Genomic DNA, 27,284 nt, shown 5'->3' with positions numbered 1-27,284 from the left:
TAAATTTAGAAAATTTATTTAGACATAAAAATGATACTCCGCTGCTTTTTGTTTTCAAAATGTACGAACACAGTTTAGTACAAAGGGAGAAGAAGTCAAAGGGGGTTTCCCTCCAGGGACAAGGCGATTGTACCTCACAGTCTCTCAACGTCCTCACTGGGCATCGTCATCGGCCGGAAAAGCTACAAATCTAAGGAACCAGCATCGTAATACAAAACACAATTCTAAGAACATCCAGAGTAACTCAACCCCCCCATCAATCTCTGACTCACAGTAACTTGCTGAGCCGACACCACCCCCGCCCCCTCGGACAGTTGGGTATTAAGTGCATGTTCAATACATCCATTGAGGTGCGATGATGATGACGACGACGACGACTGTGTTGATCTCAGCAAGTGTGTTGTTGTTGTTGTTGTTGTTGTTGGTGGTGGTGGTGGTGGTGGTGGTGACATACAGTGAAACAGCACAGCCTGGTGGATGGAGGGAAGAGATGCAGGAGAAAGAGCAAGTTTGTCTCAGTTTTTTTCTCTCTCTCTCTCTCCGTGCGGTTGACATGACAAAAGGTCAAAAGGAGCGGGCAAGAGAAGAAGTTGATGTCTGAATTGGTCAAAGCAAAACTGCGCCGGTTTCCTCTTCTCCCCTGGAGTTACAGTCGGACACCGGTTTTCATAAACAACAGAGACATCTTTTTTTTTTCAAGTAAAACAGGATTGTTGGGGGAAATATTAGAGCAGTTGTCGCGGGCGATGGGACACGGAGAGAGCAGGCGCGTGGCCTCGGGGGCTTGATGACCTGGATGACCTTTCACCCGAAAGAAATTGCCGCTTTATTTGGGCAACAGAAGTCAAAGGCGGGACATTGGTGCGGAGGACACGGAGAGGTGGCTTGTAACACTGGGCAGCTGAATGTGGTGTAAACATTTTTAAAAAATTGACAGTAAAAATGCGAGAGTTAAATAAAAGAATTGGTAAACTATGCATTGGTTTTTTTGTTTTTTTTTAAAAAGGGAATGTTCTAGGAGACAAACGTGAGCTTCAAAACATTTTTTTTTTACACAAGAGGTTTAACGGCACTCCACTGCCCTCCTGACTTTACACCACGTGTGCAGCTGATATTGAGTTGAAACGGTAAAGAGCACGATAAAGCTAGTTGAATCTCGCCATCTTTCTTTGTCTTGTTTTCCTTTCTTAAACGCAGCAGTCGTTAAGCCAAAAGACCCTGAAGAGAAGTTCAGTAACACACACACACACACACACACACACACACACACACACACACACACACACACACACACACACACACACACACACACACACACACACACACACACACACACACACACACACAACCAGCCCTTTGAGCGTCAAAATACAAACACGGTTTCCCAGTCAGAAAAATATAGAACACCCACATTCCTGCGTTTAAAAAAAATAAACCTTTTCTCTTTTTTGGCCAGAAAGTCACAGTTCCCGGTGACGACGTCTCTTCAGTACAGTAGCTGCCTCGAGTCTCCGTGTCTGTGCTTCCACCCATGTGGTACATGCATGGTTGTACTGTACTGTGTGTGTGTGCGTGCGTGTGTGTGTGTCAGTGTGTGTGAGGCCCGGGTGCATGTTGGAAAGACGGTGAGGACTCTGCTCAATGTAGTTTTACGTTTAAGCAGCGCGAGGACGAGAATCTCTAGGTTTTTTCAAGATACCTCAGATGAAGCAGAGTACCTTTCTTTTGTCTTCCCTTACTCACTTGGGCGTTTCAGTACTTGAGGTCTGAGCGGGGGAGACAGAGGTGTGCGGTGGGAGGAAGAGGGGTTGTGAAGTCAAACGAGGGAGGACTGGCTGAGGTTCAACACCTTCCATACAAGGTTCTCCTTCAACGCACACACACATTTAAAGCCCTTGTCCCACTTTCACCCCCTCGTTTCCTCGCGCAAGAAAAAAAAAAACCCCGCCGTCTCCTCCCCTTCGTCGCTTCAGAATACGTCACTGTTGCACCCGTTGGCGAAGCGGTCGTCCCGTCGCACCCAGATGACGTCGTGGTCGCTGTCCGCGGCGCACTGCGTCAGCGGCGCGAGCTTCAGAGTCGGGGTCGCGCAGCGGGTCAGGGAGGCGCCACGGGAGGTGAAGGAGTCCGCCGAGCCCGAACCGTCACCGCGCTTCACTCCATCGAGTTCCTCCTCCTCCTCCTCCACCTCCTCCTCCGTCGCACCGTGTCTGAGCTCGTTTCTACGCTGCAGCCGTCCGTTCAGGTTGTGGCCCTGTAGGTCGAGTCCGTCCATCCTCCCCTCCAGCTCGGCCGGCTCTGCCGACGCGGCGCGCACAGACTCGCAGTACTCGTCGTCGTCGCTCAGGATGTCCGTCTCCTTCACCTGGCCCACGTCGACGCCCTCGCCCCGGCCTTCGTAGGGGCCCAGGTCGAACTGCTCCTCCACCCAACGGTCCGTGTCCTCTCCCTGGGGCTTGTGGGACTGAGGGAGGGCGTGCCGCAGCGGCGGCGAGCGGGGGGGAGGGTAGGAAGGGTGGGAAGAGGGGTCCGACTCGGTGCTGTTGTTGTTGTTGCCGTGGAAAACCAGGTCGGTGTCGATGGTGAAGCGGTTCCTCACCAGCTTCCTGCGGGCCAGCGTTCGAGATGGAGTTGACGCTAAACAGACAGAGAGCAAAATGAAAGACACTTAATTTCATTCTGGTCATGTCCAGTACGACTATTGTATTAGACAAGGTAAAGTCTTCAGAGTCATTGGCACACGTGTTCACTTTGTTCACGAAAGCTATGACGACATATGTTTGTCAACAACCAAGATCAACATGGACGAAAAGGATGAGACAGAAATGAAGTTTGAAAAAAAAAAAAAGGTTCAGAAAAATCTCAAACAAAAAAGGATATCATATGAATTTTTCCAATGACAATCTGATTGTTCTCCTTTTGCTACTTTGGCCAAAGTTTTTCTGAAGACAAGTGTGTTTAATTTGGTGTATTAAACACGCCATTCATATTAAAAGCACTCACAACCTTATTGCCATACACATTTCAGGAATGGGTCTATTGGCGCCACCTGCTGGTGGATAAAGAATTCACAGCATACAACGGGGCTTGAATAAAGTCTGTGGGGCGGTACAGCATGTGGACGTCTATATGTGCAAAGAGGTTGCAAATATTTTCTTTGGACGTTTCTTTAAATGCGAGATGCTTGAGCGTGGTCACCTGCTCTGTTCATGGCGGGCCGTGCCCCCTTGAGGGCACACAAGCGCTTGCCCCCGAATGGGACGTACTGCTGGTTGGGGGGCAGAGACTCGGTCTTGAGAAGCTGCCGGCGCTGCTTTTCCCTCAGGATGGAGTGGACCGCTTTCAGAAAGTCCTTCTTACTATCTGGAGAACTGCAAAATAAAAAAATATATATATATATTAGTGAAGGGTCTTTGGTTTGTAGTCGTATACGTTCAGATTACAGTTTTGGAAAATGCAAAAAACTCACTTGCAGCACAGCTGGAAGGCTCTCTCCGGTCGGCCTTCAGATTCGGATCTCGTGTGAACGATCTCACACACTGCTGTGCCCTCGGAGTCTGAGAGAGGGAGAGGAGAGCAGAGTGATGTGATCCACGCTCAGTCCATGTCCGACGTTCATTTCATTCTCTTTAGGGGAAGGTAAACGCTCAAACTTGAGCTGTATTGCCAGAGGACGATTTGCAAATTCACATGAAATTTATACTTTTTGCCGAGACCTCAACATAAAAAATAAATATACATTTATTTCTAGCATGGTGGGGCTCATGTGCACGTTCAAGTTGTGGGCAAATCTAATGCTGATAGGAGCGATAAATAAAGATAATAAATACATTTTTAAAAAGTCACAGTAATGTCCAATTTCTCCCCGAGATTCAAGTTTCATAGTTCACACATTAATTTCCCTTACAGGGTGATGTATGAGCTGTGCATATTCTTCAGATTGTGCCAAAATCCCTTCATACATTTCTCCACCGAGCAGATCCATGGAGATTATTGAAAACATCAGACCGACTGACAAAATCAACCTTGAGGCCTCAAATCTCCTCACGGCGCCTCAATTCATTTTCTTGTCAAACACGTATTTTTTTTAGACCCATTACGAGATACAGTCATCGACTAACCGCCGGACGGACAGCTACTGTAGCGCGGCAGGAATTTCCAGTTTCAAATTCGCTCATTGCACCTTGAGGAGATTGTGACGCAAGACTTTTCAAAAAGACCTACTGGCGAGGGCGCGGACTTGCAGCGAGTCCGTTGCGATCATGTGACGGAATCGGAAAGGATCCCTGTCGTCGCTCACAGAGGCGCGGTGAGATCCGCCCTGGGGGGAGAAGAAGAAAGAGAGACTGGGTGGATATATCGAAATACATAACCGCTGCGGCGCGTCGACGTGACAGCAGAGAGCGCAGGAGTGCAGGGACAGGAGAGCAGACCACGACCCACTGTACGGTACTTACGATTCTTTTCCGGTGCTTGGAGCTTTCTTTGTAGACAAACACCACGGCTGTTTTGAACACTAGATGAGGCCAAGAGAGAGAGAGAGAGAGAGAGGGGGGAAAAAAATGAATAAAAGAAACCATTTGGAGGTTCCGCATTAATCCACTGCATGTATCAAAAGACATTTCATTAGCCAGTTAACAACAGTGACAGCTTAGTGTCACAGGCGGCTCTTTAGTCGCCGGCTTTCGAGGAAAACCAGCCTCAAACTAAAGGGGCATAATATGTCAGCAGCACAATGGGGCAAAAAGAAAAATGGCACGACATCGCCATTGCACAGAAGCGACACCGCGTCCCCCTCACCATCGACTCGCCAGGGAAAAGCCCCCTGTGCCGTAATGCGCGTGTAAAATTTGCCGGGCGAAGGCCCGAGCTATAAATGTTGAAGGCGGAAAGGGGTCGTCCGGGGGGTGTGTGGGAATTTCACGTGATCCCACATCAAGGCGAGGCGCTTCGCAGGAAAAAGAAAAAGTCAGGAGTAATGCAAACACCCCCCCTCGTGCAACGTGCCCATTTTCACCCCCAGTCCATTTTCATCTGCGCCACTCCAAATAGCGACCCGGCATCGCGCCACGCATGAGAGCATCCCGCTGCGAGATGCAGCAAAGTGCCACGTGCCAGCAAGTGTTAAGCTGCGGCGTTATGAGGCGGCGAGCCCGGAGGATATTCAGACCGACAGCAGAAGGGCCGAGAAAGTGTTACTGCGGATCTACTGTAAATCTAATGGAAAACACATCTTATTAAAAAATCCCATTGCACATCATTTTATTATCCAATATAAGCAACAAGTTCTACCTTTATGAAACGTAGGTGAGGTCTGACGTGTGTCTTATCTTATCATATGCAAGGCTGTGGAATTTGAGTGCAGTGGATGTTGCTCGGTAAATCTAGAAAAAGCGCAGTTTCACGCGCGCGGACATCCCAGAGAAATGTCTGTATACTAAATGTAAAAAAGCACACGGGTCCTCACCAAAAGCCGCCAAGTCCGGGTCCTTCTTGCCTTTGACCAGAGCGGACGGCGGGTTGATCCATACCACTGTGGAATGCAGCAACAGATCCCCCATGGAGAGGTCGGCCACCTGGGAGGAACCAGGAGCAATGAAACAGATTGTGAAACGTAAATTTCAAGTGAGCGGGCAACTTTTCATAGAAACCGCGGCACCATCGTGGCGTGTACCTCTTTCCTGACCGCGGTCTGTTCGTTGATGAGCTGGTCGAAAACGGCGCCGTACTCCTCGTGCAGCTTCTGCATCTCGTTGATGTGACTCGCCACCTTGTTCATGGCCTTCATCGCAACTGAGTGGGAACATCATCATCATCATCATCATCATTGTCAGCTCCACAAAATCGGAAGCGCGTTACGTGGGGGGGGGGGGGGGGGGGGAACAAGGCGCACGGCGTACCGTCCAGGTGGTAGTGCTCCTCGCTGTCCGGGTCGGTGAGCGAGTAGAGCTCCCTCAGCAGCAGCGGGTACTTCAGGACCCTCTGGATGGGTTTGATCAGGTACGACTCCAGGGTGGAGGAGTGCTGCTGTCGGGGGTTCCTCTCAGCCAGGAAGGCCTTGAAATCGGGATCGGTCTTCGCTGGAGGAGCAGAAATATGAGCGTTCAGTGCATCAGGAGGAGACGTATCCTGTGCCTGCGGACAACTCTTAACTGTATTTTTCCGCAAATGTGTCTGGACACAGCGTGATGGCACACGATGCCAGACTCGAGGTTAACGCCTCACTGTGCCGAGTCCAGTTGCGGCTCGCCCTCTGCACCGCGAGGCGTGTGACTACAGCAACGTTACGCCGCACCACACGTGGCCCCCTTGAGCGATCTCATGATGGTAGAGAGCAGTAAACTGCTGCAGGACTATCAGCATGTGTGTGTGTGTGTGTGTGTGTGTAGTAAACTGCTGCAGGACTATCAGCATCACGGTGGTGTGTGTGTGTGTGTGTGTGTGTGTGTGTGTGTAGTAAACAGCTGCAGGACTATCAGCATCACGGCGGTGTGTGTGTGTGTGTGTGTGTGTAGTAAACAGCTGCAGGACTATCAGCATCACGGCGGTGTGTGTGTGTGTGTGTGTGTGTGTGTAGTAAACTGCTGCAGGACTATCAGCATCACGGCGGTGTGTGTGTGTGTGTGTGTGTGCGCGCGCCCGATGCCCTGTTTTTTTACCTTTAGCCAGGACCTTGGGGACCTTGGTGTGGCTGGCGCAGAAGGCGCTGTAGATCTTGAAGCGATCGGCATAGTACAGGAATGAGCCGCCCAAGGAGAACAGCACTTTCTGTGGAAAACAGAAGAGCGTGGAATCCTCTCACAAGCAAAGAGTGTGTTTTTGCTTTTAATCAAGGAAGTGTTTGGTCTTATGGTCACAGCAAGCACATTGCGGTAGAGACTTGTAGATACAGTGAAATGCCCAATATCCGAGAGGAAGTGAGTAAGTAATGATTCATGGAGATTGAGAAACCCATCGTCTCCTCACCTTAAATTGCTCCACCTTCTCCAGTCTGTCCAGATCCGGCACCAGTCTGATTCCGTCTTCCAGCGTCCGCAGGAACTCCACCTGGAACTCCACCATCTCGCCGAGGTTGCCGAACAGAACGTCCAGCTGCGGCACAAACACGGGGCGTCATTCTGACCCCGCGGTTACCTCAGCGCTGAGGCCGTTTACAGCAAGTCATGTACTGTGTGAATTCGTGGAAGAAAAAAAAAAGGTACCTCATCCTGCGTAAGGAAACTCTCTTTCTGCAAAGGTGTCAGGTAGCACTCTATTAGGCAGCTCAGGTCCTGAAAGAGACGAGGGACACGAACGAGATCAGATCAGAGATCAGCCCGTGATCAGATTCAGACGGGACATGTGGGGGCGTCTGTTGATGTGGAGTCATCGCTGTGGAACAGCTGAAAGAAATCCGCTTGCACAGGTAAGAACACGTCCCACTGCGACCCGGTGAGGACGTCAACATGCTGCATAGTTATTACGTTGATTATGTCACTTCCAACAACAACAACAACAACAACAACAACAACAGCTGAGTGCGGCTCACCAGAAATCCTAAAGTGTGAGATTGTGGCAAACGGATACACATACAGTACAGTACAGTATGCATGGCTTACACAAACCAAAACCGCTCTGGTACTCACTTTGACGTACGTCTTCTCCGTCTCCACCAGCTCATTGATGACCTTGCGGAGTTTGTCTGCGTGGGAGAGCTGCCTCTGAGCGGCGGCGCCCGCCGCGGGCGGCAAGGCCGACACGGGGCTCGGCGGGAGGGACGAGGAGGAGGAGGACGACGAGCACGACATGGGGCACTCCAGCGTGTTCATGTCGTGGAGACTGCGGCAGAACGCCGTGACCTGCTCCGTGCTCTGCGCCGGCGGGGACAGAGAAACGGGGGACATTGTCAGTTTTTTTTTTCCCATTTTCAAAGGATCTGTCTGAGAAGGCGGCAGACTGGGGCCCTTTTTGACACGTTTGAGAGGAAAACGTCCCCCAAAAGAGGCTAGTGTTGGAATAAAAGGAGATATCTCTCTCACACGCACACACACACACACACACACATTCATAAGGCTTATGTGGTACAAAGTGGAAAATATGCACCACCAACAATATATACAGCACATTCTTGCGGAGCCTGCCATAACAACACCCACCCGGTATCAAAAATACCAAGCATGAGCAGACCTGCCAACCCAAACTGTTGTTAGGCTTAATGTTAAAGTAAAAAACAACTTAATAATAGGGACTCTTCCCCTACGTCTCTCTCTCTCTCTGGCTATTCACACTAATATCAGTTGCCGCCACTCGATAACAGACACGTCACAAACCAAACATATTCCATAACAAAGAGGATCCTATAGGACTCTCAGCTTTGCGAAGGCAGGCTCAGCAATTTCTGGAAAAAGATCAACTGAGTCACCCCCCCCCCCCCCGAATACTGACGTTCACCAGCAGTTTAAGAACTACACGTCGAAACCCACACGGGAACAGGAATAGTCAAGAGGAATGAAGAGGTTCGTTCCTTTCACAGTCCCAAGGCCGCGGAGGTGAACACAGCAGCGCGTGGGCACCGGAGACGGATGGCTGGATGGATGGATGGATGGATGGACGGATGGATGGATGGATGGAGAGACACGGTGTCATCAGGAGTGTGCTCAGGCAAACGTGAAGTCAACGATGAGTAACACAGCAACACTGTTCAACCGACAGCTAATGTGAAGCCTTGGATGTCTCATTATTCGGCCCAATAATTTGACTTCCTGTGAACAAAAAAACGCTATGAGGATGTCTGCATTCACATCAGGGGTCTGTTGAGAGACGGAGCGAGACAAAGGCCGAGGGAGATGAACATTTATATGTTTTATTTGACTTTCCCTGCTCAGCCAGAACTAAAAAAGGACAAATTTGAGAAAAGAATCTCCTCCAAATGGGAGTTGAATGAATGTGCTCGGCCCACGCACCAACCACTAATTGCAGAAGGATTCATTCTCCATGTCTCATCATTCTCATGAGAAACCTTGAAAAGAAATGAAGCGCGAGATGATTTAAAGGGGCAGTGCGCGATCTTGATCCAACACACGTTTTGTAAAAAAAGTCCTGCGAATATTTCCTCTAGCTGTTGACTCGAAAAAAATTCCGGTTGTTCGGCTCAGTCCTGGATCTGTAAAATGGGAACAAACAAGAAGATGCAAAACACTGTGTGCCGTCTGTAAACGTCGCTCTGCCGACACCTTAGGGAAGGCGCCGGGGCGGCCGGCGCTCTGGCCTCGCGGATAGCGCGTCTGTTCCCCCGTACCCGAGGCCGCGGGTACGAGCCCCCTCGGACCGGCGCAGTGAAAACATCAACAGCAAGTAATCTTTCCCCCGAGGTCGGTTGTATTTCAGACTCCACCGCACAAACTAGCACACCGAAGCTCTCCACAGAGCGCAGGAACCCTTGTGTACGGCTGATCGGGTGATGCCGGTGAAAAATCCGCACAAGAGGACGCGAAGCCAAACATTGAGGGACCAGTTGGTCTGATGGTTTGATGTGGGGTTAATGCTGCAGTCATCAGTGTCGTCCACAGATGCCCCCTCGTCTCCGCGCGCGTGTGTGTGTGTGTGGGGGGTTAGTGCGAGTGCTCATTAACTGTAATCTGTGATGAGCACACTGCGCCTGCGCTCGTGCATTTCCGCCGGCTGATTGACAGGCAGCTGCTCCGCCGGGCGGACACGGCTTGTCTCCGCCGATTCCACGGCCCCGTCTCCGTCCCCTGTTGCGCCGCGGCAGATGACAAACACAATTTTCCATCGTGGTGTTCAAACCAGTTTTGCAACACTGCTGCTGCACGGGCACACGGGCACGCACACACAATATGACAGATATGATGACACTGACATTCCGTCTTTCAAGACAAGATGAGCTCCTGCAGTCACTTGAAGGAAACCACGACTAAAGGTGAATGAAAAAAAGACACTGTATTCGTTCACTTCCTCACCAATGTCCAAGTCATTCATGCCACATTGTGACCCTCACTTATAGAGTATTGGTCCAAGTTACTTGAGGAGCCACAGGGCGTCACAGGTTCAGATCTGAACTCCTCACTTCTCGCAATCACACATGAATCTTACATAAACTGTCAGTGGGATCTGAACCTGTGACCGTAGCACTGCTGTACGATGACATAATCACTCATCTCTGACTGCACAACACCATGAAAAACACACACACACACACACACACACACACACGCACACACACTCACACACACACCACGCAGGCGGATCAGATCCGAGCGCACGGCTCACCAGCTGTAACATATCATAGATGGATTCGGTCGAGCGCTTGGAGCTCCTGCTCCTCCTGAAGGCTGACATGTCGGGCAGGTCGAACGGAGGTCAACAGCGAGAGGTCAGGGGTCCAGTCCGGGTAGCTTCCATGTCTCTCTGAGCTCTGGCTTGGAAACCCTCCCTGTCGACCTGAGCGGGAGTGGAACTTGTCAGCCCCAACTGGTCAGAAGCTGCCTGACACTCACACTGAACAAACGGGTCATTGCACCAGCTAAGGCACTAAAAGATTGCGACAAACCACAGCGCTCTCATGTCACCTTATCCTGCCGCGTCTATTGAATCATCTGAATCTCAACACCCCCCCCCCCCCCCCCCCCGCCGCCACATCCCGACTGCCTCTGCGCGCGGCCCCCCCCCCCTGTCAACCCCTTGTTCACGCTCGCTCGTCTTCCGTCCTCGCTGCCTATCTCACTCCAGTCCAGGTGTTTGAGAGCAGCAGCAGCAGCAGCAGCAGCAGCAGAGAATATAACATTAAAAAAAAAGAAAAGAAAAATCAAACATCACATCACATGGAAGAGAAGAGGGGAGGAGACAGGAAGGAGGGAGGAGAGGACGGGAGGTGAGGGGCCAGTGGGTGGAGAGAGACCAAACCCTCCGACAGTCAGAGACAAACGGGGCGTCTGGGTATCTGTCTCTCTCTTCCTCTGTCGCTGCAGGTCGGGGAGACTTTGTGTCACCGCACTTGAGAAGGACGAGCAGCCGCGCGTTTTCCAAAATAGAGCCTCCGAAATGCTCCGAGCATCAGCTCTGAACAGTGAGTCTCTGAACAGTGCAATACACATACGGAGATTGCAACATCATACAGGAACAAATCTGGAAAAAGACAAAAATTGAAGCGTAGCCATCAAAACGAGAAATGCTCTGAAAGTCTCCTTATGGTAAGTCGAAGCGTGTTGGGAGTAAATTCTACAGTATGATGCTCGATTCAGGTCAGACTGGAGTTCCAAGTTCTCACGCCAAAAACTGCTTTTGAGTGACACGCCTCGTCCACCTCGTGATGGCTGGCAACACCCCACCTGCTCCACACGAGCCGGCGCTCTCAGGGATGAGACCCGGCCTGGTTTGCATGTGTGACGGCCGAGGTGAGATCGATATAAAGGTTGAAGTAGATATATGTGTATATTTTCTTAAATGACGCCATAAAGACTTTTGAGAAGGATGATGTCTGTCATTCGAGCCTGACATTCGAGCACACCCACTGAACCTACTGTGCACGTGCACGCGCACACGCACACACACACACGCACGCACACGCACACGCATGACACTTTGACCTCAGACGTGTGAAAGCGATCACAGCTCGGGAAAAAGAACATGTGAAGGAACATTTCGAGAGAACAAAGAGAACCCAAGGGAGCAATACCTTTCCTCCGGTAGGTCCAATAAATGCATCCGGCAGCAAAACAAATCTTCACCTTTTTCTCTCTTTTTTTTCCCCCCCTTTTCACAAAATGTACTACTGTACATCCCCGACCCGCCCTTCAGAACGGAGAGCGAGAGAGGTACAGCGCGAGGGAGGAGCGCGGAGGCGAGCTCCGACCTGCTCTTACGCCCGCCAGCAGGAACCTTTCGCACTGCGAGAGCCAGGACAAACAGAGATTACGCATATCCACATATTTGGCATACTGAACATACATCACTCACACACACACACACACACACACACACACATCACACAGAGTTTCTGCACACTCTGCCTTATGCTTTTTGCATAGTAAGTATATACGTGTACGAAGTCAAATAGAAAGGCAGGAACTTTTTTGGAGGGCATGTACTGTATCTAATGCCTCCACTTTGGACGCTGTTAGTCAGGAAGAACAGGCACGTACTCGTCCGTGTCGGTGAAAACACAGAGGAGGGGGGGGGGGGGGGGGGGGGGGGGGGCAGTCTTAAAGTTCAGCTTCATCTGAAAATCTGGGAAACATGCAAATATATAAATCCCCATGAGGAGTGATGGGATATCTACGTCATGACAGGGGGAGAGAGTGGGACTTTAATCATGTAATCTGGAGTGGGAACGAGCGATTATGTTATGACACGAGGCGCCGCAAAATCTGTGTATGAACATGTAGACTTTGGAGCGGCGCTGGAGAGTCGCGGGCATCCCAGGGAAGAAGCTTATGAGGATAAAGGACGGGGATAAAGCTCGTGTGTGTGTGTTTTCCTTTCTCTCCTTCAAAGCAAAAGTTCATAACCCGAGAAACATCAGCAAATTCAGTTTTGTCCATATAAACCGTGGGCTATGCCGTCATATTACACAAGGGATATAAATCTATGATAAAACTAAAGAAAGGCTCCAGTCGATATTGATGGCAAGGTGCATCATTGTTTTCTCTAGCAGGCTTCATGAAGAGGCACAGTGCTCCCTCTGGTGGAGGTCTGTGAAACGACATCAACAACTGGGACGGGCCTGTGGTTCAGTGGAGCAGTGAGAGGGACGCAAGGACAATTTTAAAGATGCTTATTATTTCAAGGCCGAAGATTATAACAGCACTGCATTTATTGATATATTTCCCCAGTAGTCGGTAAGCGCATCAAACAAATGAACCGCATTCAAGGAGCAACAATCTGGAGTCCATCAAAACACACTTTTGATGAGAATTGTCCCCGCCAACCCCTGCACACGCTGAATAATGTATTTTCCATTTCAATGGCCCCGAAGCCAAACTGATAGACGTTCCTAAATTATAAGCGGCCCCTCGTCAGTGGGGCCGACTGCGCCTCGGAGAACGCCAGCAATCAGCCGTCATCTCCATTATCGCCCATATCCCGAGCAAATTATAATTCTCTGATTGGTTTATCACGTTTGAGGAAGGTGGCTGTGTGCTTTGTCTAAAATAATGAACCCCCCCCCCCCCCCCCCCCCCGTTTCCCCGCGGCAAGCCAGACACTCATTTATCTCCACTAAATGATGGGAAACACTGGTGAATGGAGTAATTAGAATGTGGGGATAATTAAAAATGTCCCACTTTTGCCTCTTCCCCCCCCCCCTCAGTCTTCTCGTCATGACTGCAGGCACTGGGTGAAATGGGGTAAGACGTGATGCTCAACACTTCTCTCATTTAAAAACAAAAGAGAAAACAGAAATGACATGGTTTGGAAAGTTCCCAGGGATTTTGTGGCAAGTCTGGTTTGCCTCTCTCGACAGAGGAAGCTTCTAAGTGCCTCGCACTTCGGGTCAGATCTTTCCGCCGACCTGGGAGCAAAGGGGCCGGAGCTGTTTGAGAGCCAACGACAGCCTCCTGTTGTTTATGATAATGAACAGCAGGGGGTTAGTGAGGAGGAGGAAGTGGAGGAGGAGGAGGGTAGAGAAGAACAGGAAGTCAGGAGGAAACTGCAGGGACGTGGGGGGGGGGGGGGGGGGGGGGGGGGGGAGCATCCAAGACAAACAATGGCAGATAAGGAGAAGCCATAATCCGATTAGACATTATAGATATATATGAAATACAATACCCAAGGAATGAGTGGGGTAAAGAAAATGGCTAGAAGCGAATGCAGGTGGAAATGAGGACAGAAAATAAGTGTCAGGAGAATAAAAGTCTAAATGAAGATCCCCACGTTGCCTCGCTTGCTTGCACCGTTTCATTTTTTCCTTCTATATTCAAGTGCATCAGCGTCTGATAATAAACCGCAAACACAAAGGGACAACATCACAGGCCCGGGTAGTGTGTTTTCAAAGGGGCACTGCATTAATTCAGCTGTGGGATCTCGTGTACGCCGTATCAGGCAACCTGCTGGTCGGAGTGGTATTTATTTTGGTGCTGACTGAACTTGAACCTGACCCATTTTTTACTTTTGAAAACATCTCCAAGTCGAGTTTACATGAGGCGATTCCTCCTCGCCGGTTGGAATAAATTTGAAATGGGTTTCTTTCTGTATATATAAGCTAACTAATACTATACATGTGAATCGGGGACGGTGCTGAAGTCCGAACAGTCTTGCACCAGTACCAACGTCGAGTGCACCGCAAGAGACAGAAGCGGGCCCCTCGTCCCCCGTCTGTCGGTATTTCTCTCATCTTCTAATACTTTGCTTCCAACCGACGATGGCACATTGGAGTCACGGAACCAGCTCTGTCCAACAGGATGGAGTCTAGACTCTGACCTAACCCTTTCGTTCTGCCCCCCCGAAAATCTGAAGCTCACTGACACGCATCCGAGAGAGAGCGCGGCGCTGTCCCTTCCCCTCATCTTTTGTTCCTTTCTGAGGTACAAAACAAACAGAAAAAAGAAAGAGAAGAATTGAAAAATGTTTCTGGTGGCTACTGGTTATCCGACATCGCCATGGTAATGGAAGTGACAACCGTAACCATGGGAGACGGGCTCGCACGCGGCGTGTCCCAGCGATCACCGCGCCGACCCTGATCGGACCAGACGTGATCTTAATTACCAAAAAAAATAATAACGCTGCTCAGTCACATATCTGTCATCAGCTCGCTGCTGCAGAGCGCCCGCGCATCCAGCACACACACATCGGATCTGTGTGCAGAGGACGGACAGGTTCACACACACACACTGGCTATTGAAAGGTCAGTCTTGTGATATGTTGTCGGTAGCGCATAAAAAAACGATCTGATACTTTTGTAGGAATTCACCCGTGGCATGGATTACCCTTCAAGTTTGAATTGATCGTACAAAAGAAGCAACTCACTCAAAGCAGTGGTGTGTGTGTGTGTGTTAGACAACTCACATCATTGTGTTTCTTGTCTAAGATGATGATTCTGTCCTGAAACAGCTTTTGCGTAAAGGTCACAAGCATTACACGAGGGGAAAAAAAAACAACCTTTGAGCATCTCCCGGCTTTTCAGATAATCTCTAGCCGCTTTTTGGCCACATGCTACACACACTCACACACTCACGCACGCACACTCACGCACGCACACACGCACATTCACAGGAACAAAAACACATCGGACACGGCTGAGGAAATACTTAGGTTAAGCACCGCCACGGAGTTTCTGTTATTCGTAAACACACATTTGTTCAGACATACATCCAGAATGTGTGAGGGATTGTCGACCAGCTCCTCTTCGAATGGATCCGAGGTCGGAGGCAGAAAGATGGCAACACAGCAGAGCCACTTAAAAAAGCATTAGCGATCCATGGGTGTCTCTCACACGCATGCACGCGCACGCACACGCACGCACACGCACGCACGCACGCACGCACGCCAAAGCTGCTGGTCTTTGTCTACGTCTGCAACAACACATCTCACGTGTGTGCACGATACCCCCAGGATTTGCACTACTACACCAATAATCCCCTGCTCTGCTGCAGGCATGTGTCCGCATGTCTGGCCTTGGTGTGTGTATACATATTAAAGTTGTGTCTTTGCATGTCATATCAGCCACCTTCGGTCCCGTCGCCGCGCCGCTTTTGTCTGCCTGACGATCTCCGGGGCTCTGCAGGCCCAGCGGAGGTCCGTCCTCCAAACTCTGATCCGGGCTCTCCACCGTCAGGCCCGACACCTCGTCCAGGATGTCCTCTGAAGACAGAGACAAAGAGCGCGGCTCACAACAAAGCAAGTACACACATGTATATATATATTCTGTGTGAACTAAACATCTGGCAGCCCACAAATACATAATTTATGTTTGATTCTCTAAACACTTCCTTGTTTTTCTTATGCCTCTAGATTTGACCCGTAGGTAAACATCTGTAATGTCAGACATTGCTTCCATCACCCCCTTTTTTCTTCTGTTTGTTTGTTTTTAAAGTAATAAAATCATCCCCCATAATCCTCAGTTCTTCTGATGATACGACTGCACAGTTTCATTGGTTATTATAGCGTCCAAGTCAAAGAACCTCCCCCCCCCCCCCCCCCCCCCCCCCCCCCCCCACACCCCAAGGGGCTGAAGACATCTTTCGCGCACCCTTCTTTTCTCGAGCATGATATCACGGATAACCTCCATCTGTCTGCTGAAGGGTTTTTCAACTCCCCGTCTGACCCTTTGCATATGGCGCATCCTACACAGTGACAGCCCCGCACTGCTCGACGAGTCCTATTAATATTCATGCCGTTCTGAGTCCCTGTACAAACAATGCCAGCTTGTCAGCCCGCGCACTGTAAAGCCCCAATTTATAAAGGAATACAAATGGCGCCCTTGCACAGATGAAAAGAGCGGGTCAGGGGGAAGCTGGCGGCCGCCTGCAGGTTAGTTAAAAGACGGCAGCCCTGCATAATTAGCAGATTGCCCTTTTCACCCCTCTGCTCGAGAAGATATATCAAAAGCTGCAATCTCCCCCCCCCTCTCCACACAAACTTGGGGTTTAAGAGGGTGTGTGATGGCACAAGAAGAGAAACATGAATAAGAACCGACAAGGACAAAAGAGGCACTGTGCAATTTCAGATTCTAGGATCTGAGGAGTCGTCGTTTTTCCCGCCCCTTTTCTCACACGCTGTCAAGCTACAGATACATAAAATAAGTAAATCTTTTGTGCGATTGGGCTGAAACCTGTGAGACCGAAAGGATTGGCCCCGTGTCAACGCTGGACCAAGTTGGAGGTCAGTCGCATCAGAAGCATGTTCACCCTTCATTCTTGACCTTCTCACTCTCACCTGGATGTGGCCCCTCAACAGACCCGAGTTGCAGTTTAAAAAGTTGACAAAGAAGCTCACTACATTTGTCACTAGAGGACACTGTTCGCTGATCATCGAGAGAAGCTGGCCATGATCCAAAAGAAAAAGTCGCCAAGGACGCCTTACCCTGGCTCTGGGAGAAGATGTCTGTGGCCGGGTCCTGCTCCCCGTCGGAGCGCCGCGGCGGGGCGGAGCACAGCGCCCGGGGGTCCAGCCGGGGCCGGGTGCTGACGCACAAGGTCAGCGCTTGGTTCACGAACGCAGCCCTCATGTCGTCCATTTGCAGGGCGGACGCGGGCTTTCCATTCAGCAACAGGAGCTCGTCCCCGGCTTTCAACCCTGAGAGATAATCAACGGGACAAAACTGAGTGAGAAATGTCCAGCGGGGCCATCAACTCCACAGGGTACTGTGTGCAAAAGAATGTCCACAAACAGAAGTTAGGGAGCCGTACTCCTTAACAGCAACAACTGTGGCTCATCACGCCGGGACTCTCGTGTGCTCCAACGCATGAAAAACGCCTCCTCGCATGCTTGTTTTGGCTCCAGGCTAACACTGATCCAACAAGACTGGATGAGTTTGAGGAGGAGCGTGCCACGCCTGTCTATTCCTGTCCTGTCATCCCGTATATAGTCTATACAGTTAAGCAGTACCATACATATACTAAACAGAAGCCTCCATTGGGAGCGCAGCATCGGCTCCATTATTCGGGAATTAGCAGTCCATCAGCCGACCAATTAGCAGCCGGCCTCGGCCAATGAAGCCGATTGGTTGTGACGGCTGTTTGGGCTCTCGGACTCTGCGGCCTCACCTGTCGCCGCCGCAGAACTAAGGCAGTTAGACAAAAGGGCTTTGGTCCCGTTAACGCAGTCACACGCGGTGCACAGATTTGTTTGTCATCGATTCTCCCGACTTCAGTATCATCTTAAATCGTCTACTGTAACTACGGCTTTCGTCACGCGCTATATGCTGCAGAAAAAAACACACAGGCACACACATAGTAACACACGTAGACACACATTTAGCCCTAAGTTATGACCTAGTTGTCTAGGATGTGAAATGTCAGCTGTAGCAGAGTCTTTATTGGACAGAGAGAGATAACGCCTCTGGACATTTACGGCTGCGCGTGTGTGCGCTTGGCTGTGTGTGTGTGTGTGTGTGTGTGTGTGTGTGTGTGTGTGTGTCTGTGTGCTTGCATAGGGGGAGGGGAAGGGGAGCGGGAAGTACAGTGAGTAAGAGATTGAGCAAAGACCCTTTGGGGCTCCTTGTCCAGTGCTGGCCTGGTTTTTTTCTGCGTACACCCTGCAGAAATGGAAGCGTGATCTCTTTCACTCCCCGTTCATTCTCTTCTCTCATAGTAAAAACACACACACACACGCACGCACGCACACACACACACACACGCACACACGCACACACGCACACACACACACACACACACACACACACACACACACACACACACACACACACACACACACACACAGGCTCATCCCGACCCACTAATGCCGGGCCTGACACATTGAATTCCTGTGATTCAGCAAAATATAGTATATTATTCCCCCCCCCAAAAAATGTACATTGTGTTTGTCTGGATGCCACAAGCATTTTCACATCTCTTCAGCACAGTTTCTGTCCTCCTGTCCTGCTAACACTAGCAGCTTTTAAGACTTCTAACACACTGGAGGACACAATCTCACACTTGAGCAACCTTGGTCCGAGGGGGGGGGGGGGGGGGGACAATAACGGGGTTCATGTTATGTTCTAGGCATTAGTGTCGTATCTACAGAGCTGCCCTGTGTTTCTCAGAGCCATTAGGTCTCCCTGGCTCCGTTCAAAGATAGGGCAATTCATTTCTTTTAATCCATACATAAAGGTTTCATCACACCAGTCAGGGATTGTCAGACTATGGAGTGTAACGCACAGGTGATTCAAGTCTCTTTAGATGAACTGATAAACGACATTTGGATTTTTTTTTTTTTAATCTAGCAGTTGCTGGTTCCCATCATGTTGACAGTTATGTTAGAGGCCTTTTACTGGCTGCGCACGACCTCGCCGTGGACCACATTTTGTAAGTTGACGCTGATTGCAGATGCCGACACCTTTTATAGTCAGGATTTTGCATTTTCTCTTTTCCTTCCCCTCGCCTCTGCTCTAACCCGCCAGGCTTCTGCCGCGCCGGCTCAAGGGCTGATGCCGTGCGGTCACACAACGCTGCGCCGATAAGATGTCATGTGGGATCAGGTGCTCCCCCAAGCCCAGGTGTTTGAGTGCCGTGCGTGAAATGTCAATGTCAGGACGGAAACATCGTACGTAAACCGGCTTTCACGCACTCCCTACGTGTCCTCCGTTGCCGCTGTTTGTTTTCGTCTCCTGTGGCTGAACAGCGTCCGTCAGGATACGCGACACATAATGAATTACACACCTTCGCGCTCGGTTGAGGAATAGGTTACCTTTCGCTGAGGCCAGTCCGCCTTCTTTCACTTCCGTGACATGGAGCTGCTGCGTCCCGTCCTCGTCTATAACAGCCACGGAAAAACCTACACGGACGCAGAGCAAGAGATTCAGTCACTCAACTCTTTGAAATGTCGCAATTTGACAGTGTGCACGGCGGCAGCATGACTGCCGAGCAATTAGATCCACTGAAGACACTCACCCCGGGGTCGACCCCCCTGCAGTCATTAACAAAGCGTGACTCGATGAAGTCCATTACAAAATCAATTTGATGCACGGTCTGAGAGTATGTCAGGAATGGTGCTGATCTAGTTCAAACGGGGCCATTGTCTAAGCGTACCGTATCCGATGGTGCAGGACTCGGCGTTGTCAAACCGTATCACCTCCGTAGTTTTGGGGCAGATCTCAATCTCTTTGTAGAGCTGCCAAGAACAAGAAAAAATCATCTTTTTAATTGTCAGGAAAAAATGGAAGGGCTGCGGGATGAGGACGGCCAAGGTCAAGTTGTCGCTCTTCATGAACGGACGGACAGATTCATGTTTTATTCAGCCTCCTTCACACAGCAATTGCATTTGAAGGTTGTGGGGTCAAAATCCAGGTCGGGTCTGTGAAGCGAGCCAGCGAGTGGGTGGGTGGGTGGGTGCACACACAAGGGTCCAGACCCTCGCGGCGGGCCCGGAGCACAGACACAGCTGTGTGTGTGGCGCAACAGACGGGAACAGGAGTGTGCGTCATGCGTCATTCGCTGTTGAGAAATAACATCTGCAATATCACAGGCGGAGGATGAAAGTGGCTGCAGCGAGTCCCCGATCAAGGCAGAAAGATGAAAGAGCTCTTGAGGAAAATACAGTGATTGAGCTTTGGGGAAGAGTTCAGCCGTTCACCTACAAAGAACCGTCACACGGAGAATTCGTTTCAGGGTTCACACACCGTGGCCGACGAACGTGGAGGTGAAGGGCTTCTTCAATGTGCCATTGTTCATGTGAATACCAAGAAAATGACAAACGGAAATGTGCACAGATCACGGTGCACACGATGCAGTCAGAATACTAGTTTGCATAATTCATAGCCTATATGCTACGGTCTCTATTTTGCATCCTGGGAATTTTGAAATGCATTGTGAACTCAATTCTGCAGCCAAATCATAAAACATGCACAAGCGTGCATCCCATATCTGCCAGAAATTAAATGAATTAGTAATAAGGTGAAGACCCCCGAAATCCAAATGGGACATTGGGGTCTCACATGAGACTGTAACACAACTTGTTTTAAATGCCACATAGTGATAACCGTATTCCCATAATATTTTATTGCCTGATATGGGCGGGTTGTAGTTTCATGGGTTTTTCCTCACCAGATCGGAGATGTCGTCTTCGAGCTTAGGAACGCAGAGGAGCATTTGGTTGTCCGCCCACACTTTCAAACGCAGGTAGTGGCCGGATCGGTCAATCTTATGGGTCTGTGGGTAACAGGACAGGTGGAAAATTCGGGGGGAAAATTAAAATACATATTAAGATGCTGCTTTCCAAAAAAAAAAAAGGTACTTAAATAAATAGCTGCTGCTACCAAACTCAAACTTGTTATTTATATGTGCCAACTATCAAAACACCATTCCCATTATCATGGCCACACTTCTATAGCTCATGACGTCCACTGACAGAAGGAGAATGGAAATGTATGCATCAAACCATGTATGTAATCCACATGTATCTGCAGTACGTGTACCACACAGGACGCATGAATTAGACGCTCCAGTTCCTTGCGACATGTTTATGGCACGCATGCCCGCGCTCGCCCACACGTTGATCAGCTTGTTTCTCGACGGACCCTCAAAGTGGAACGTATATACGTATCATTAGGCATCATTATCCCAGCGCCCCGGTCTGAGGCCAATCAGGGGGAAGAGGAGGTGGAGTGGAACGCAAGTTGACACGAGCGCGTGTGCCAGTGACACGCATTTGTGGTTGTTGTGCGAATAAGAAGAAGATTCCTTCTTCCGTCGGTCTCTCTCTTCCGGGTTCGTCTCAGACTCATATTCAGATTCACATGCTCACCCCCTGGTAATCTGTGTCTAATCCCCCACGGTTTTTTCCCCCTGAATTATTGTCATTGGCCGTCAACAGACTGTAAATGGTGAGACGTCATTGCAACTATGTGCAATTGTAGGAGACATGTTCCTCAAGGTCACATGTGTAACATGCAGGTGCTTAAGTCACGACATTCTTTATTTACTGCACTTTCAAATTTGTATCCAATCGACATTTATCGACTCTATATGTGTTATAGTTGCTGTGCATAAGCAAAGACAAACTCTTATGTGGTGTGTTATTGTTTTAATATCTGTGCTTCCTGTCTGGTTTTTAATCTGCGCTCTGCTGCAGGAGGAACTGAACTGAACTGAACCGAAGCATGAAGCGTAAAAGGATGTTTGGTCTGTAATCATCAACGGGCGAGACACGTCTCCGCTGGTATGACATCAGTGTTGCTATCGACAACAGCCCACCTTGCAGATGGTGCTGAGCACTTCCAACGCCGTGTCCCCGGGCTGTACGATGGCCAGGACGGGCTGGTTGTTTGGCAGACACACCCAGGAGGGAGTCAGGTAATCAGGAACCCAAATGAAGCTGTCCACGTTCTGCTGGGGAAGACTCTTCACCGAACCCGCTCGCTCCTTCTGAAAATTCAACAAACACACACACGCACACATTGAGGTTTTATGCGTCTCTCCCAGCAGACTTTGTGCTCAGTGAAAGCTGAAAAAGGAAAAAAAAAAAAGTTATTCTATTATCCACACAGATGAATTTGCTAAAATTGTGCAGTAATCCCCCTTAATTCCTCATGACTGTTCCTCTCGCTCGCAAACGGAAACCAGATTTGCTCGGACTGATGAGATTAATGCCGCGGTGGCCTGACAGCAGCAGGCTATCTGATTACAAAATCCAATTCGTCGGGCGTTGATGAGAGCCTCTCGGTCAGACGGCCGCCTCCCTGTGTGGGTATGTGTTACATACACGTGTGCACTTGAATACATACATGTGTGCATTCCCACCGACCTTTGGGCCCGTCAGTGTGACCTCCGACAATCTGGCGGCCGTGTCGGCCTCTCTCAGGCTCGCCCCTTCTTTTCGACCCCACACTGTCTGTCACTGATACCTTATCAAGTGCTATCGAGTAACAGCAGCATCCACGTTCATTCTTTGATGCCTCCGTCGCTCCGCACAGCCGCGCCCCCTCCCCCCAACCCCCACTAATCACCGTCTCTCCTTCTGGTGCCCCTTCCCCTCTATCTGTGCATCACTCCATCATCTCCCGCCTCCCAATCTTTCATTCACGCCAAACACAATCTGCTGTTTAAATGAATTTAGACTTGGGCTGCGTGTGATACTGTGTGCTGGATATAGACGGAAAAGTGAGCGAGAGAAGAAAAACCAACTGATGTTCGCAGACACAAAACAAAGACACACACACACATACCAGAGGGGGCCCTTGGCTAGTACACCCCCCCAACTCCCTGAACTCCCCGGCCCTGCTCAGCACCATCTGGCTCCCCTCCTGGCCCAGACAGGATGCCTCTGCTGGGTGGGCTGCACACTGATCTCTCCTTCTCTCTTATTCCCTCTTTTTTTTTTTGGGGGGGGGGGGGGCCTTCAATGGGATTCCCCAGAACAAACAAATCCATCAGAGCAACCATTTTTGAATTATTCTTGCTGAAATTTATCATCTGGATCTTTGTGACTGATGCATGCATTTTCTCTACTGGAATCCCATAACCCCGCCAGCTGAAGTTGGGGCGTGGGTGGAAGGAAATCAATCTCCCATGGTGCCACTGGGGGCCTCCGCGGTCGGAGTGGGTTAGTGCTTGTGATGCTGCCTTCTATCTGCCGAGTTCAGGACACGGGCCTGTGTTCCCTCTCGCCCTCGTCGCTGCCTCCTTCTACGGGTCCCCGTAAAATATGGAGCTGCCATGCTTGAACTCGCTCAACCCACGGGTAATTGGCACACTTAGATCATTTAGTGTTCTTTTTTCCGAAAAAGATATTATTCGTTAGTTGCAATCGTCGGCACAATGCGGTCAAGAGACGAGCGCACGGGCGGCGAGAAGCTGCCTGGTTCCTCGGTAGCAAATGTCCGCATAATTCGTTGAAACATCACAAAGCTAATGAGCTGAACATATCAGATCAATTTTGTCTCAGTGGGATTAGAAGACTGGAATAACCCTCCAGTCGATAGCCCGTGATGCGGATAGAGTCGGAATTGCCCGGAGCAGAGGAAAAGAAGAAATGGGAATCTGTCAACGCCTATCTGGGGATGGTGTTTGATAGACTAGAAAAGAGAAGAAGTAGAGAATGAGAATACAGTAAGAATATAAAGGCACAGAGTGGTCAGTAGCGAGTTGGGGGGGGAGATAACACAGACCCATGTTAGTCCTGCAAAAATAATATGAAGCGAATAATTTGACGTCTGATGCAGGAGGAGAAACGGCTGCAGAAAACGAAGAATGGCTGTTTATCCTCTCGCTCGTCACAGAGGAGAGAAGTGGATGTCTGAAGACGTTAAAACTTTTCTTCTTTTTTTTAAATGACCCCAAAGGAAATGCTCACTGATCTGGACGGGTGCACTGGGGTTTTTTTGTGCTTCACCCAGATAACCCGCCGACCGAGGAGCCAGAGCGCCGAAGAGGAACGTCAGTTAAGTCGAAAGGCGTGGGAAAAGCCAGCGACGTGTCCGGGCGCCCCGGGGGGGTCCCTCGCGAGAGCCCATCACCCATTATACAAGTTACAAAGGTTCATCAGACGCCCCAGTAATTTTTTATGTTGGCTTATGAGAAAGGCAAACAATGACACGGAGTTCGCCTGCAGCTGCGGGAGCTGCGGTCGTCTGAAGTGAATGCCAAACTAAGAGAGGGAGGAGGAACTCGGCGCTTGTGGCCCGCGGAAGATTATTACTGGAGATATAAACATTCACCGAGTCTGTTGTGGCCTTTGTCATCTTGGTGTGGCTGCAGGGCGGACAAAGGACCACAATGGAAATAGAGTCCAGGCCTACTTTGGGGCCACACTAACCATCCGGTGTGTGTCTCTACAAAGATAAAAATGAGCAATAACGATAAGCCTCCTTGAGAATGTCGTGAGCCGGATTGAGGTTCCCGTCCGACATTAAACAATTCTATGACTGTGCTCAATATGAAAGGCACACTTCCGTTGTCGACTCGTATCATTGTGAAGTAAAGACGGTTAGTCGCTTACAGATTTCTCACTGGCGGAGTCCTCAAACATGCGCTCCAAGGGTTTCCTGGCGGACTCCATCCCATCAACGAACACCTGCAGCCGCACTCATATTAGCATTTCACATTGCAGCTGCATCTAGACATATCATGCACATCAACAACAGTTATAATAGAGTTATTACATTTGCAACTAGAAGGAATCAAATATGAAATCCCCAAACTGAACATTTACTCGCCATTCAAACCTGCGTTATACTACATATCTAAATGAAATGCCGTTTAGTGGTCAACTTGGGGCAAGTCAAATTTCTGGCTATGTCTCAACGCTCTTACTACATTTACATTTATATCCACTCATTCGGGGAGACGCTTTCCTATCCACAGCGACTAACGAATGAGGGACAGCACTTGACCTTTAAAGCTTTAGGTCATACGCTGAGGTCAAGCAAACTCCCGTATGGGTGTGTGTCACTGTGGCGGTGACCTGGTTAATGGAGGGATGTCCCTTGGTCTTCCTCTTTGAGGTGGTGTCCAGCCCCCAGAGGGAGGAGAAACGGCTCCGGCGTTTACTGAAGGTGCGCGGCATGGCCTGGCTCCGCCTCCTGGCGCTGCTCTCCGTACGGGCCGACACCTGCGACGGGGAATATCACACCAAACGTTGAGTTTAATCAAAAGGCGATTGACTGATCGGCAGGCTACTGTATAGAGTTCATAAGTATTTCATGCTTCTCATAGATACCTGTACTTTCTTTGTAGCTAGAAGTGTACTGACAATGCCGTTATCTATATCTGTTACTAGGCTTTAATCATTTTACATCTCAATGAGCTGCTACCTACAAAAGGTTCAGCGTGTCGTTGACTGCACATCTTGTCAATGTCAGTATCTATTAATCCCTTGAAGCAAGAAATATAATATAGAGTAAATTTACTTTATGTATGTTTGTGTGTATACAGATATTCACATGTCAATGTGAATTGTATTGTCAATTGTATTTAAAGGGGCAGTAAGCGATTTTTATCCAACACACTTTTTTTTTTTAGTAAAATTCAGCTCCCAGTCCCGAGGCCTTGAGGCTCGGTCAGCGCAGTAAAATCATCAACAACAGATAAATCTTTTTTCTCCAAAATCAATTACCGCATCTTTAAGTGGTGTTCCTTTCAGATTTGATACCAATCTCATTCTTACGCTTTGGGACATTATGTATTCATACTGTTTACTGACAGCAGTGGCGGCAGTCTCTGTTTGTGAGTCACTTCAAAAAGAACATGAATGCACACGGAGGCATCACACATTTTCATCATCCCAGTATAGGGACCGCCACTGGCACAGACTGAACACACACTTTCCGCCTCTCGTCCCCCTCGGTGACCTACTGCTGTACACTCGCATAGACGGAACCACTCTTGGCATTTCTGGATTAATGCACCATGAACTACTGGGCCGTGAGGAGCTTCTCTGCGCGGCACACAAATGCATCATTTCATGCACATGTCGGTGTTTGCATGTAACATGTATGTGCGCGCACACACACACACATACATTGCACGTACTGTAGTTACGCAAGTGTGCGCTCGTCGGTCGCCTCGTCGGCCTCATGAGACGCACACACTTCAAACATGATAGGTCAAACTGTCTTCAAGACTGTCTTATGTAATCTGCAGGGACGCCTTTTTACAGCCTCATTGCACCACACTGTCTTTTTTGTTCTTCTCATGGATGAGAAGAAAACTGCTCAAGAGAATTACTGTTGAAAGTAAACGAAGAAAACATTTTTTTTCTTCTAATTTAAAATGAATTTCTTTGTCTTATTAATGTATTTCATTGCCATTTCGTTATAGATGTGCGTAAATATAGAAGTTTACGTGTGGCATAAATGAACGACGGCATATTAGGGCCATTGTAGGAAAAAAAATATATATATATGGAGCCGGGAGGGGGGTAATATTTGGAGAGAAAAAACACAGAATTTCTGACATTATAGTCGGAAATTTACGAGAATACAAACTCTGATATTCTCTGAGATTAAAGTGGTAAATTTACTTGAAAAAACTCACAAGTCTACGGAAAAAAAAAGTCGGAAAAATTGTGTTTGCCTATCAAGGAACGACATCGCTTCACTTTTTCTCTGGTAGATTTACGACTTTAATGTCAGAAATTTTCTTGAAATATTGAGCCCCCTCCCCCGACTAAAAATGGGCTAAAAAATGTGCAACACATTTATTGCAGTATTTGTCTGATAAAATGGAAAACATGGGAGATAAAGAGACAGAGGGGAAGACACAGTGATGGGTAGAGAGAGAGAGGGGGGGGGGGGGAAAGGGTGATATGGCAGATAGGAAGGAGAGAGACCCAGACAAAGGATGTGAAGGTGTGGGCAGTAGAAGGAAGGGGTGGGGGGTGGGGGGCCACAGATCAGAGAGTGTTAAGCCTGTTTGTGGGAAAGTGCCTCAGGGATGGCAGCTTACTAACAGAGCTTTTATTGATCCACCAATCACTGAGGGGAAAAAACCCACGCCATCAGCCTGTGATGTTGCGATGTGTGAATGTGTGCGATTGGTAAAAAAAAAAAACAGGACCGCAGACACGTCGTTTCCACCTGCTTCTCTCCACGCCGCTCTTTCTCTCTGCTTCCCGGATGGAGTTTGGCACAGAGCGTACAGTACACACAGACACCCGGCAGCGGCATATAGATCATTCCATCAGCGGTCGGGCTC

General features: G+C 49.3%; 1 protein-coding gene across 5 annotated transcripts in view; it reads right to left on the bottom strand.

Annotated features, from left to right (window-relative positions):
* Positions 1 to 27,284, bottom strand: part of tiam1a (TIAM Rac1 associated GEF 1a) — a 54,033-nt gene continuing 26,749 nt past the window's right edge. For 3 of the 5 annotated variants that reach the window (XM_035626020.2, XM_035626022.2, XM_035626024.2), the window contains 20 exons: positions 25,054 to 25,200; positions 24,589 to 24,663; positions 21,846 to 22,016; positions 20,697 to 20,801; positions 19,683 to 19,764; positions 19,342 to 19,428; positions 17,017 to 17,229; positions 15,662 to 15,795; positions 7,626 to 7,850; positions 7,203 to 7,271; positions 6,967 to 7,092; positions 6,660 to 6,768; positions 5,901 to 6,080; positions 5,675 to 5,793; positions 5,468 to 5,576; positions 4,458 to 4,516; positions 4,225 to 4,321; positions 3,470 to 3,557; positions 3,199 to 3,371; positions 1 to 2,637 (listed from right to left, as the gene is read on the bottom strand). In XM_035626020.2, coding sequence (XP_035481913.2) covers positions 1,970 to 2,637; positions 3,199 to 3,371; positions 3,470 to 3,557; positions 4,225 to 4,321; positions 4,458 to 4,516; positions 5,468 to 5,576; positions 5,675 to 5,793; positions 5,901 to 6,080; positions 6,660 to 6,768; positions 6,967 to 7,092; positions 7,203 to 7,271; positions 7,626 to 7,850; positions 15,662 to 15,795; positions 17,017 to 17,229; positions 19,342 to 19,428; positions 19,683 to 19,764; positions 20,697 to 20,801; positions 21,846 to 22,016; positions 24,589 to 24,663; positions 25,054 to 25,200 — 3,036 coding nt within the window. In that variant the 3' untranslated portion in view covers positions 1 to 1,969. Of the gene's footprint in view, positions 2,638 to 3,198; positions 3,372 to 3,469; positions 3,558 to 4,224; positions 4,322 to 4,457; positions 4,517 to 5,467; positions 5,577 to 5,674; positions 5,794 to 5,900; positions 6,081 to 6,659; positions 6,769 to 6,966; positions 7,093 to 7,202; positions 7,272 to 7,625; positions 7,851 to 10,269; positions 10,609 to 11,674; positions 11,944 to 15,661; positions 15,796 to 17,016; positions 17,230 to 19,341; positions 19,429 to 19,682; positions 19,765 to 20,696; positions 20,802 to 21,845; positions 22,017 to 24,588; positions 24,664 to 25,053; positions 25,201 to 27,284 lie in introns of those variants that run through there. The other 2 variants (XM_035626026.2, XM_035626025.2) reach the window with 2 other exon arrangements.

This window comes from Scophthalmus maximus, chromosome 2, assembly GCF_022379125.1.
Source record: "Scophthalmus maximus strain ysfricsl-2021 chromosome 2, ASM2237912v1, whole genome shotgun sequence".
In the NCBI taxonomy this organism is placed as follows: domain Eukaryota; kingdom Metazoa; phylum Chordata; class Actinopteri; order Pleuronectiformes; family Scophthalmidae; genus Scophthalmus; species Scophthalmus maximus.
This window is presented reverse-complemented; position numbering and strand designations above follow the sequence as displayed.